The sequence below is a fragment of the Alligator mississippiensis genome, chromosome 2 (genome assembly GCF_030867095.1).
Source record: "Alligator mississippiensis isolate rAllMis1 chromosome 2, rAllMis1, whole genome shotgun sequence".
Taxonomy (NCBI): domain Eukaryota; kingdom Metazoa; phylum Chordata; order Crocodylia; family Alligatoridae; genus Alligator; species Alligator mississippiensis.
In genome coordinates, this window is record NC_081825.1 from 60309454 (window position 1) to 60322314 (window position 12861).

Below are 12861 nucleotides of genomic sequence, written 5' to 3' on the forward strand. Positions count from 1 at the left end.
CGCGCGAGGTCTCCTGTGCCCGCCCGCGCGCGGGATGGCGGCGCCGCTGCCGGCGCTCTGGCTGCTTCTCGCCGCCGTCTTCCTCGTGGCGCTCCTGGCGCGGGTGCTGCGGGGGGCCGCGGAGCTTGGTGTCCTCGACGGGCTGCTCCGCTACGGGAAGACCCGGAGCTGCTGCGAGCCGGGCCCGGCCTGGCTACGCCTCGGCGCCGTGCCCAAGAGGTGTGCGGCGGGGAGCGGCGCCGGCAGGTCCCCCCGCGCTGCCCGGCCTGCAGGGCGGACTCATCTCCGGCGAGGGGTGGAGGAGCGGGGCCTTCCCTTCCCTTCCCTTCCCTTCCCTTCCCTTCCCTTCCCAGGACGTCCCTGTGTTGCCTCCCGAGAGCTGAAAAGGCTCCTGGCGGCTGCCGGCCTCGGGGGGGCTGCCTGGCCCCTGCCTTGCAGCAGGGCCCCAAGCACTGTGAGGCTCCACGTGAAACTTGCGACTAGGGGTTTCTCCTTGAAAGCGTCAGGATCGTGGCATGCTACAGAGACCCAGCTCCCATCTAGTGATGAGGCCTTGGTGTACCAGCTGCCCAGCCCACTGCCTCATCCAGAAGGTTGCACTTCCTGCTGGGCATTTATCAGTTTTTATGTTCCTGGGGGTGCTGCTGCACTGTTCGGCCCCTAGCAGCCTTGTGGCTTGGGGGGCCCACTTGCACTTATTCCAGTGTTGTGATAAAGCCTCTGAGACCTGACTAAGCTACAGTTAAGTGCACTCTGCTCGGTGTCCCCTCACCCTTCCTTGTCTTCTCTTTAGTTGTCCACCAAAATTAACTAATGTATACAGGCATTCATTCTGGGAAGAGAAACTTGCAAGGGAGATTTCCCGGGTGTCAACCTGGAAGATCTTTCTCCCCGGGGGGATGCGTTTCCTTTGGGAGAAACTAAACTAATGCTTTTATGTTCAAGGGATGTCTGAACACATGCTGGGGGGGGGGGGTGTTAATTAGGGAGGCTGCCAAGAGCCACTCTGGTTAAAATGCCTGCAGTATCTTGTGTATTCAGGGTCCCACATTTCAAAATGGCAGCAGGGCGCGTTAACTAAAGCTTGAACAGGCTTTAGTTAAGGAGCCCCTGCAGCTATTCTGAGGGTTGGGGATGCTGAATATACCAGACGCTGCAGCACGCTCTGATTAGAGCGCTCCAGCAGACTCTGTTAATCCAGTCTGTTATGATGCATTCTAATCAGAACATGTTGGAGCACGTGTAAAAGTACCCGTACTCCCTACTGGGAGAACACCTGTATATGGCCAAAGAGTCAGCTGCCCAGGGCTGATTAAAATTCAGTTTGACCTGAAGATGGGTTAAGCAGGAGCTGCGTTTCTGAACAGGCATAGCAGTTTGGATTCTATTTGGTTAAGCTCAAGTGCTATTTTATTATGACAAGCTACACAGCAAATACTTTGCAGCTGTTTTGTTTTCTCAGAGACTAGACTGAGAAGGACATGAATCCTATACCTGCCAGGACTGCCAACAAGGGTTGGCACAAAGGGTTTCAGTCTGTACACTGAGGCTTTTAGCTTCCCTGCTAGTAGGTTTGATTGTTGCTGATTGAATTATCAGCATCCTGCAGTGTGCTCTCTTTCTCTCACTTGCATTCTCAGTGGCTGATACCCTGCTCCCAGATGGTATCAACACTGGATGTCCGCCCAGCACTCTTGCATGGAATCTGAACTAGAAGACCTGTTGTCCACCCAGAGACATTAATGTTGCCGTCTGAGACTTGCCAATGTGACAAAACATTCCCACTTTAACTGTCTGAGAGTAACTCGCTTCATTTGCTCCCATTACTTTCAAGGTCTCATTTAATAAGGTTCTACATCACACCAAGATTTTGCCACTGTAGAATGAAGTCCTTTCCCTTTCCTGCATGACTTCCCAAAGTCATTCATTTAAGAAAAAAACATGGAAGTTATCAAGTGTGAATGACAGCCTGCACAGTCCTTGTAGGATCTAATATGTTCTCAAGCTGCTATGTAAAATCTGACTTGACTGCACTGTTGGAGCTTTGCTGGTATAGTCATCCTGGGAGTAGACCTAAAAGGAAGCTGAGCACGCTCTTCCTATACACATATCTTTTTGAAGATGTTGCCAGGAGTCTGGGGGTTTTTTTTTTTTATTATTATTAGAAGTATTGATTTTTAAGGGCAAAGGGACTATGAAGGCATCTGTATAATATAGGCTGTTAAATCCTATTTACCTCTCTATTGAGCTCAGTAACTTGTGACTGACTAAAGTATATCTTCCAGAAAGGCATCCAGTCTTGGCTTGATGCCTGTTAAGAGGTCTCTCCCATTTTCTGCAGTACATATAAAGACTCCTGTATTTGGAAAGACCAAACACTGCATTGTACAGTGGAGTACACAAGGCTTGTAGGCGATTGTACAAAAGACTGTTGCAAACTGGTGGAGCCTCTTCTTAGACATATGTCCAGAAGAAAAGATACTTTCCAACCCTCCTCTTATACAGTTGTCAAAACAAATTACATATTTCATTCTTTCTGCATCTTAACTATCTCAGATCATCCTGTATCATTGGCCTTTTTTCAGTATCTTGGCTTGGACATTCCTGTCCTAGTCAGATCATGCAGGTACTGGGAGATCCTACAACTTGTACAGCTATCTCCTCCTCCCATCTTCTGGCAGGAGTGCCCATCTGGCCCATATGCCAGGTTATGCTTGCGTAAGGAGTTCATACCATTGGTCAGGTTTGCTGGTCCTGACTATGCAGTCCAATTTTTTAGCATACCCTTTATGTGAGTAGTATATATTGATCAATGTTTCAGTGAGGCCTACAGCTGTGCAATGAAAATTATTGTTGTCAGGCTTTTAGTTGTTTGGGTTAAAAAACCAGCATTACGTGGTCACTTAGTGATCTGTAATTTATTTCTTAAGCCTTGAGTAATACTCAAGTTTTGTATGATCCCCACTCAGTCCTCTTCTATTCCAAGTACCTGAGATAACTATAAACAGGGATGAGAGATTGTATATTGTTATTATTATTGTAAGCAAACCTTTAACTAGGAAAACAGTTTTGTGTTAAGTTACAGTGGACTTATAGATCTAATTCCATAAACTGGGACTTGCACCCTAGATCAGTTGAGGCTGAGTCAAATTAGAATGAACCTTTTTCTCTGAGATCCTTGAACTGAATTCCAGCATTGAAGAAAGGAGTGTTATGAAGAACCCTGCTAATGCTGCTGCTGCTTCTTTCCACAGGTGGTTTACTCACTTCTATGTGGTTTCTGTGACCTGGAATGGCTTTTTGTTGCTCCTTCTTATTCAAGCTCTGTTCCTAGAAAGGCCTTTCCCAGTTTGGCTTCAGGATCTGCTCAGCGTTCTCAGTGGGTCTTCACAGAACCAGGGCAAGTAGTCCAAACATGCTTAATAGTACTTGGAAAGCAGAACCTCTCTACTTTCCTGCTATGTTGTTACTTTTGGAGACTGTATCAGCTACTCATCCCTGAGTGTTTTTTGGAGGTTTTATATATTGTATAAACTAGGTTCCAAGTGGTTTAGCTATAATTCAGTGTAAAACTGTTTTTACGTCATGAACAAAACATCACTTGTAATGGTTTCTTTTGCTTTCACTCAGGTCTTCTTGCTCTTTTGCTGCTGTCAACAGCATGTGCCCTGATACACATGCATGTTCTCCCTTTCCCTGGAAATACACTCACTGCAGGGCAAAGATTTGCTTTTATCAGAGGAAAAAGTTAGTCCTTGGGTGAGCAGGTGCTGCAGATATAAGTCAGTAACTAAACCCTCCATATATAACATCAGGGCTTTCCAACTGGTGGTCTGTAGGCTGAATGCAGCCTTTGGTGGGTTGAACTGTGGCCCCTGGGGCTTGCTAGTACAACTTGGCAACCCGGGGTGGGGAGGGGGGCACGAGTGATTGCAGCGTTCACCCCTTGTGTTCTGGAGTCGTGACAGCAGATCTCCATAAGCCACACTGACAAGACATTGCTGCCACGTTGCTTGGGGTGGGTCAGCTGTCCAAGGAGCCACATCCAGCCTGTGGGACCAAATAAGCTGCAGAGCCCAGCGTTAGAGGTTATATATAGCAGATGGAGCGTTTGTTTGCTTGGACTACCTTTTTTTCAGTCACAAATCTGGGAAACTGAAACAGTGTGGTCTGGCTGTTTAAGGGAGGCAGATAGCTGTGTTACGAATCCAGCTGTGGGTGATCAGCTGTCAGTTAAAAGCCCAAGGGAAGGAGCAGTTTTCTGATAGGAAGCAGACTGAAGTTTGGCGGAGCTTGCATCTAGGAAAGGACCCTCTCCTGCTGCTTGGGAAAAGGCTAAAGGTTTACTTTACTCTCTTTGGAATAAAGATTATTGTTTTATGTTATGAATACTGGTTGAGGGGCTCCCAACAAAGCAGAGGCAGCGCTACAGGCACCCAAGTCTGCTTATGGTTTATTGTTTGGATTTTTGGAAGGACTCTGAAGGGATCAGAGCCTGCCTGCACAGCAGCAGGTGCACCAATCCACTTGCAGAACTGCAGAATTAAGGATGTTTGCTTTGCTCTCCCAAACTTTAAATAAAAGAAAAACTCAGGCTTGGGGAATAAGGTAAGATTTGCTAGTACAGAAATGTTAAAGGATTTAGAGCCTAAAAACGCTAAAAGATTCTAGCTAGGGAATTCAAAGGTATTCAGATTTATGAAGAGAGACAGCAAGTTTGAGACTTTTCATTTCTGCTTGATTATAGGTTATGAATACCTGTCTGCCTTCTTGGTTCTCCTCCTGTTTTGGCTGCACAGTCTTCGAAGACTCACAGAGTGCCTCTGCATCAGTGTGTTCTCCAATGGTGTCATTCATATTTTGCACTACTGCTTTGGATATGCTTACTATATTGGCATTGGATTAACTGTGCTATGTCAAGTACCAGTTAATGTCAGGAATAGTAAGTACCTCCTTAGAACTATTGAAATTGTATTATCTTTTTTTAAACTGGCTCGTACTTTCACAGGATTTGTATACATGGAAAATTGATAGTGTGCCAAATAGGTTACCTTTTGCCTAGAGAGGAAAGTCATACCTAGCCTGCGTAAGAGAGAAGAAGGTATATGAAATCTATAAAAGGTCTTATTGAATTAACTCTTATTGAGTTAGAATGTGTCATTTTATTAGGTCACTGATGCCTAATGTAGTCCATCAGTGACCACTCCTATATTTTATACTTATCTCTGGTCTACGTGTATTTTTTTCTGCCCCTCCTGCGGCATCACCATCTCTCCTGTCGTATCTCCACCTCTCCCCGGGCCATGGGGGCACTGCAGCGCAGGTTGCTTTGCCCTGGGCCGTGGGGACTTGAAAAAAATGGAAGTTCCACAGTGGGCAATTCCGGTTTCACTTTATCTTACAAGCTAGCATGCCGGTTAGTAGAGCACGCCACCTTATAAAATGCTGATTAACAGAACTTTTACTGTAGTTGGGTGCTATTGTTACTTGTTAGCTACCTTGTCCCATAGGTTTTCAGGGCTTATGTATCACAATTTTGCCACTGACATGCTTCAGCCTTACAAAAGAGCACTCAGTTGATGCTAGTTCAGCAAAGCTGAGTATTTCCCTGGCTAGATGGCTACTGTGAGCTAAGTTTTTTTTCTGCTGGGGACCTCCTTTAAGCATGAACCTGACAGACTCTGTTGGCCAACTTCTTTGTCCATCCACTTTGTACTTTCCAGATGGCTACACATTTCAGGTTGTGTCCTTTCAATCTGCTAGTTGGGCTAATTAAACCTCCACTAATACTACAGAGCCCTGAATACCAGTTTCTGCCAGCACATTTCACTAATTTCCACAACTGAGCTACCATTTCCTTGGCCATGCAGGTGTCTCCTGGACCAAAATGCTCAAAAACTCAGCTATGCCTTCCCCATAGATAACTCTTCCAAAGCAGACTGTACTAGATGCAGAACTTTTTGGCCTTTTATACCACTTACGATGATCTGTAAAGTATCTTTTGTTCTCCATACTATTTTTTTTTTTTTTTAATTTGACAGCAATCTGGAAGCATTGTCTTTGGAGACAGAGCTTTCTTAGGTGGCTCTGGCTTGGCCTATTTTGTGCCTTCCTAGCCTTAGAACTTCACAGAGATAGTGCTGTGCGCCAGTCCCCACTCACAGTGAAAACTGTTTTGCAGAATCGTCCCTAATCTAGTGGTTTTCCTGTCAGAATCGTCCCTAATCTAGTGGTTTTCCTTTATTGCTAGTGTAAATAAAACAATAATGGTATCTTGACTTGAGCTGTGGCACTGTCTCTTACTATAATAAGAGTACACTTGTTTCTACATACTGTTGCTGTGAAAACTGGTTAGACTACAAATAAAATACGAAGGCCCTAACTACCTTCTTTGTAATGTGCTTCATCCCTTATTTCTAATCAACTGCAGAAGTAAAGTTGGCATAACTTGCAGAACTTGGTAATTGCAGGTGAAGGCAAATAGCAATCCCATATTGAGGTATGGTTCATAGTCTGCATGAGCAAGGCTTAAAAGCACAGATCAGGACATTCAGGAGAACACAGTGCCCTGGGACAAGCTCTTGGAATAAGAAAAGGTGTGAATAGTGTATAGTGCTTTGAGGTAGTGGTATGGAGGTTAATGCATTTTCTTTTTCTAATTTGTATTCATGAAGGATCTATCTATAAATTTCAGGGAAAAGCCTTTGGATGCAAATCGGTTGGTATCACACCCTGGGAATTATTGTGTACATTTGGGCTTCTGTTCATCACAATAGATGTCATGTGATTCTAGCTAATCTTAGAAAAAATAAATCAGGTGAGATATTTCACATCTGGAAGCTGTTTATGCATTTTATCTTTTCCCATTAGAAATGTATGTCACAATGAACACTGTTTCCATGCACACAGTGAAGGTAATGCGTATAAGACTTTCCAGTGCATGAGTGTGGAAGGGATTTTTAGGCAGTAATACCCCGTTAATTGCAGCATGCAACGTTTAAAACAAAGTTCTAACTGCTAGCCTCCTAGAATGAAATAAATATTTATGTTTTCAAAATGTGTTATGAACCCTTAACTAAGCTGCAGTGCCCTGATGCATGTTTACTATCTTCATTTATGAATGTTGAACCCAAAAGAGTGTTTTCTAGCTCAAGGGCATTGAGTAACTTCCTGAATCCAAAACAAAAAGTGCCCACTCCTGTGCTTACAATGTAGTTCTTTCAATCTGTACTCCCAAACACTGGGAACAAAGTGTTTTAAGGCCAAGTGGTAAGCACCCACAAATCCCACTGAACTCTGTGGGAAGTGCCTGTGTTTGTCATTATTCCATAATTGTGAGTTACATTAAATAAGCTTTAAATGTTATATCAACTAACTCTTCCCTCCATTTAATTGCAGGAAACGTTATAAGTTTGAATCACAGTATTCCTTTTGGAGACTGGTTTGAGAGGGTCTCCTGCCCACACTATTTTGCAGAACTCCTAATATATGTCTCCCTAGCCATCACATTTGGATTCTACAACTTGACTTGGTGGCTTGTAGTGATGTATGTATTCTTTAATCAAGCATTGGCTGCCATTTTGTGCCACGAGTTCTACCTGACCACATTCAGCTCCTATCCAAAACATCGAAAAGCATTTATACCATTCCTCTTTTAAGATATTTATTAATGCAAACCATCTAAAAGGGAATAGAAGACAGGTTCTCAGGAGTCGATGTAATCAAAACTGGGGTTAAACAAAACTATGTCTGGGTTTTGCTCAGAGATGCACATGAGTTTAATTAATGTACAGACTTTACTTTTAAAAGTTTGAATTGCATCTATACATTGTACAACTTTAATATGAAAAACATTAAATTAAATACAAGAGCTGCTGATGTTGGACCTTTTTGTATTTTATGTTTCTATATAATGAATAAGATGCTTTAGTTGCCACTGCAGCAATTTATATGCAAGCATATGCTTATACATGAACTTAGCCCAGGGGGTGGACAAGGAAAGAAGAAAGGACAGTCGTGAAATACAGTGGTCTCCACTCAATTTCATGTTTTCACTCAATTTTATTTTTAAAAATATTTTTCTTCCCTTCCCTGCTTCTCTTGTCCTTGGGTCTCTTCCACTAGAAACTATAATTGTTCAGGAATATGGTGCAGTGACTATAAATGTTTTCTTTTTGCTAATATGAGAGCAGTTTGGTAATCTTAAATTTTATAGTGCTGTACAGGAAAAGGCAAATGTAAAATAATCTGAACATAAGAATAGGAGACGGTTGCAAATAGTGAAATTAAGGCATGTTTTATTACATTGAATTTGCATCTTTCAACTGTGCAGCTTAAAATGGGGTGCTTATACACAGACCTATACATACTTATATGCCAATAGTGAATAACCCTGATAATTTTAGTAGAGCTATTGTACTTCCATACTGAGCTTCTAGGTGTTAAATATGGGTACTTTTCAAGTTCTAAATTTGGAAAACAAAATAAAAATTTCCCCTTCCATTACCTTAAAAAAAATCAAAAGAAATAATAATGGACAAATTATTTAAAGCCTTACTTGTAGAATCGTAGAAAATTAGGGTTAGAAGGGACCTTAGGAGGTCATCTTGTCCAATTCCCTGCTCAAAGCAGGATCATCTGCAGCTATATCATCCCAGCCAAGGTTTTGTCTACCTGGGGTCTTAAAAACCTTCAAGTTAAATATCACCTGAGCTATATTTTAATCCAATACAGATGACAGGAGAAAAAGTAGTATGAGAGCATTAAACTAAATCAAAGAGTTGTGAAAATAATTTCCGTGTAATTTAGCAATCTGAATTAAGCCAGTGGGAATTTAAAGCATACTAAGAGCCACTCACAGTATGAGTTGGCCCTTACAGCTCCAATTACAGGGCTGCTTGCCTCTTGTGCTCAGCTTGTGTATTTTAACTGAAAGCCTCAAGTAAAGACTGAACCTGAAAACAAAGGTCATCATGTTCACAAATGGGGGCTATGACAATTGCTGTGATGATGGGCCTATTACATTTCTGACAGACAGATTAGCAGAAACGACTAAACTGGTGAATTTTACCATAAAATTCCTCTTGATGGTACTTATAGTTCATCTGCAGACACACCACTGTCAGAAAAAGTTCTAAGATAGACAACCATGCAATGGCTTCTGGCACGTAAGCTATCAAATAAGATAAGCGTGTGTAACGAGTAATGGGTATAACACAGGGGCAGGCTATTATTTTGGGCAGAGGTCCACTTACCCAGTTTTGGCCGGCTGTTGAGGGCTGTGTTGGTAGCCCCCCCCCTTGACATGTGCCCCACCCCCAGCTCACTATCCTGGTCCCAATGTCTTTGGTCCCAAGACATGGTCCTGTGTCCCAGGGCCAGCACCACTGGGGCCCAAAGCAGGGCACAGGCTGGCGGGGGTCTGTGAAGCTGGGCTGGGCTGCACCAGCAGGGAGAGGGGGAGCTGGCCTGGATCCATAGAGCCCCTGCCGGCTGGGAACTCGTGCTCCTGCCACCCTGCTCTGGGCCCCACCAGTGCTGGCCCTGGAACACCAGTGTGGGCCCCGTGCTCCTGCTTGCTCCCTGCCCACTCACTCGCAGCGCCCCCCAACCCTGCAGTACAGGCAGGAGGCAGCGCACAGCCCCAGCCCCCTGCTTGCTGACAGGAAACCTGGTGCTGAGCGCGGGGAAAAGCGGCCCCTCGCCCACCCCATGGCCAGCGCTCCCTGCTGCAGCTGCTCGCAGCCCATGCAGGGCTGTCCTGAGCAGGCAGTCAGCCCTGTGGGCTGCAAGCGGTTACAGCGTGGGGTGCCGGACATGGGGTGAGTGAGGTGCTGCTTTTCCCTGCGCTCAGCACCAGCTTGTAACCCGCCCCTGCTGCCAGCTTGGGCTCCAGGCTCGCCTGGCGGCTGCTGCCTGCCCAGAGCACGCACTGGGCAGCGCACAGATGGCAGTGGCAAACACTACCCGCCACAGCAAGTGGGGGGGGGCCGCAGCTGCTGTCTCCATACGCAGCCCTGAGGGGCAAGCCCGGAGCTGCACGGGGCCTAGGCTGACAGTGGGGCCGGGTTACAAGCTGGCGCTGAGCATGGGCGGGGAGGAGAAAGCAGCCGCTGCCCCGCCCCATGCTCGACACCCCGCGCTACAGCCACTTGCAGCCTGCGGGGCTGTCCAGAGCAGGCACAGGCAGCTCCATGTGGGCTGAGCGGCTGCAACATGGGGGTGCCGGCCATGGGGCGGGGGAAGGGTTGCTTTTCCCTGAGCCGCTTTTCCCTGAGCCGCTCTTCCCTGGGCTCCTTCCCTGCCCTTCCCTCTCCCCTCCCCCTTGTGGTTCCAGTGCAGGGCAGCCAGGTGGTCCCAGGCCAGAAGCCCTGGCTGGGGCTTCAGGCTGGGGAGGGTGGGGCCGGGCGGGGCCTGCTGGGCTTCCCCTGGGTCCTACTACTCTTTGTTCCTGTCATTACTGACAGGAGCCAAGGGCAGAGAAATATTCGTTTTCTAAATTTTTTAGGGGCACCGCGGGCCAGATTGAATGGCCTTGCAGACCGGATCTGGCCCACGGGCTGTATTTTGCCCACCGCGGGTATAATATCAGATGGAACCAGGGTTTCCATCACAGCTGTCTGCAGAGCTATGACGACTGCTCATTTGGACTAAACTCGCAGAAACTCAACTCTCAACCTGCAGGTTTGGGGCGGGGGAAAAAGTGGAAAATGAATCATGGGGCTGGAGTAAAGAAGAAAGGGCAGCCTGCACATGGACTCTAGCGAGTCCTACACAAGAGGGTTGTACAGTGGAGCTGGAGATCTCACCGGCTTGGTCAGCCAGGACTGCGTGGTTCTGAGAAAGCCAGTCTTAGACTTGGGGACAGCTACAGGCTGCTGTGTGAGCACTCTGGTACTAAAAGCTCGTTTGGGCACATCTCCAGAGAGGTGTGGGGGGTGGAAATTAAGGTAGTGATGGTATGCTATCACAATTATTGATGTTTCTTCATTTCTTACCTGTTCCCTCCCCTTGGCTTGTTGACTTGTAACCTTAACTCCTGTGATTTGTTTTTGTACAAAAATTGGAACTCTTCCTTGTTTATTGTGCCATTTTCTGGGCTGTGGGGTTGGCACCCCTGCACTACCTGGAACTTTTTGGCAAAATCTTGCAGTCTGGACATGGCCTAATTTATTCCCCACCAGCTGCAAGTGTAGTTGATGCAGTCGTTAATAGGCTGGAAGTCACTGAAGCAGGGCTCAGGCCCCAATTCAGTGTATACCCCACTGCAATAAATCAACTACTCATCCCCCTACTTCAGCTGCTGCTGCAGCCAGTTTCCCTTGTTGCTGGTTTCCTCTGCCACTGCTTCCCCTCACCCTTTGTCGTGCCCCCCTTCCCAGGGAACCTTTTGACCCCTATCAAGGAGCCACACGCCAGAGCTTCCATATGGGAAAGTGCAAAAACTACCATGATAGCCATTATACAAGTAAAATTGTGTCCATAACCCCATATACTAGTGAGTGTATCGGTCTCACTATATTAACCAGGTCACATCCCTAATTGAAACAGTTACAGGGGTATGAAACATGTATGTAAACCTGGCCTGACATCCTGATGAGCTGCCTGACCTCGTTTCCTTTCTCTCTGGAGCTGTTACCCAGAGTAATCCTGACTTTTATGAAGGTTTGGAATGGTGCTGAAGGCAGTGACAAACTCAAGCTCCCCTCTGAATGGCGAAACATTAAAAATCATTTTAGTATGGGACCTTTTTGACACAGCCTAAAACCATAATTTTCCCTAATATGTGCCATAGCTTTTAATATATCTATAGATGGGCTGCTCAATTATTAACTATTTGAGCATCAGACAACATAGGAAAATAAAATGACACCAAACATTAGACAAAGGAAAAGGCTGTAAGTATAAAAACAGTATTAAGGAAAATATTCGGTGCAGTATAAGAAAAGGGAGTGTACAGAAGAGAAGACGAAAGAGCTTGTGGACCTTGTGATAGGATAGGATCTGCCTCTGGAGGACAGCTGTGCTCCTAAAAAGGGCACTCCAATCCCTGTCTTTCCCCACAGGTCTCTCAAGCCACTGGCCTATATTCGTCTGCCATACCTTAGTGCCAGGTATGGGAAGCTGCCTTCAGAAACCAGAGCAAGCCCTTGGTGCTTCATTCTGTCTTGCTTATCCCTGGGCAGCCTCCTCCTGAACCTGATCCCCACTTGAGCCAGACCTTACACTTCTGGCCTTTCCCTCACCTATGGGTTCCCTGGCCCTGCCTCACTTCTCTTCTAGTCTCTGGCCTTGCTAGCCTTGCTTCTGGGTTGCACACCCCATGCCCTCTTGTTTGCCCCCTATGCCTGGCTGAAGGACCGCCCGTGGGGATGCCAGTTAACTACTTAATCCAGAGGGTCGTTAATCCTCTATGACCCACAAGTAATCAGGTTCGGGGCATTAAAATAAGTTAATTTCCCTGAGCATTGATCTACTGCCCGACCCCCACTCAGAGTTAGGAAGAGTAGCTGCACACTACAACACAGGTAGGTTGAGCAATATAAGCTGTATTACACAACAAGACCCATGCAACAACTACCCGACGCAATATTCCTGTAACACCCAAGCTGCAACACAATAAAATACACTCGATGAGACAATAACCCGACGCACACCCCGAACCCAGTGTCCATGGTCACACAACCAATCAACTACACATCACAATCAGCTTCCATCACTACACAATTAACTGCTGTGCAACTTCACAGACAACCCAGAAACCACAGATGGCAGCAAGAACACCCTGGGCCAAGTCGGCAGGAAAAACCCTCTGACAGTCCCTGAGGATTTCTAGCTTTTCCCTGGCGAGGTATTCAGCAC

General features: G+C 46.1%; 1 protein-coding gene across 1 annotated transcript; it reads left to right on the forward strand.

Moving 5' to 3' along the window:
* The first annotated feature begins 3 nt into the window (after positions 1–3).
* SRD5A3 (steroid 5 alpha-reductase 3) lies at positions 4–7870 on the forward strand. The gene is made up of 5 exons (XM_014594974.3): positions 4–219; positions 3255–3400; positions 4748–4942; positions 6695–6817; positions 7399–7870. Exons 1-5 carry the CDS (start codon positions 35–37, stop codon positions 7656–7658), a joined length of 909 nt encoding a protein of 302 aa, XP_014450460.1. The 5' UTR covers positions 4–34; the 3' UTR covers positions 7659–7870.
* Positions 7871–12861: the final 4991 nt, after the last annotated feature.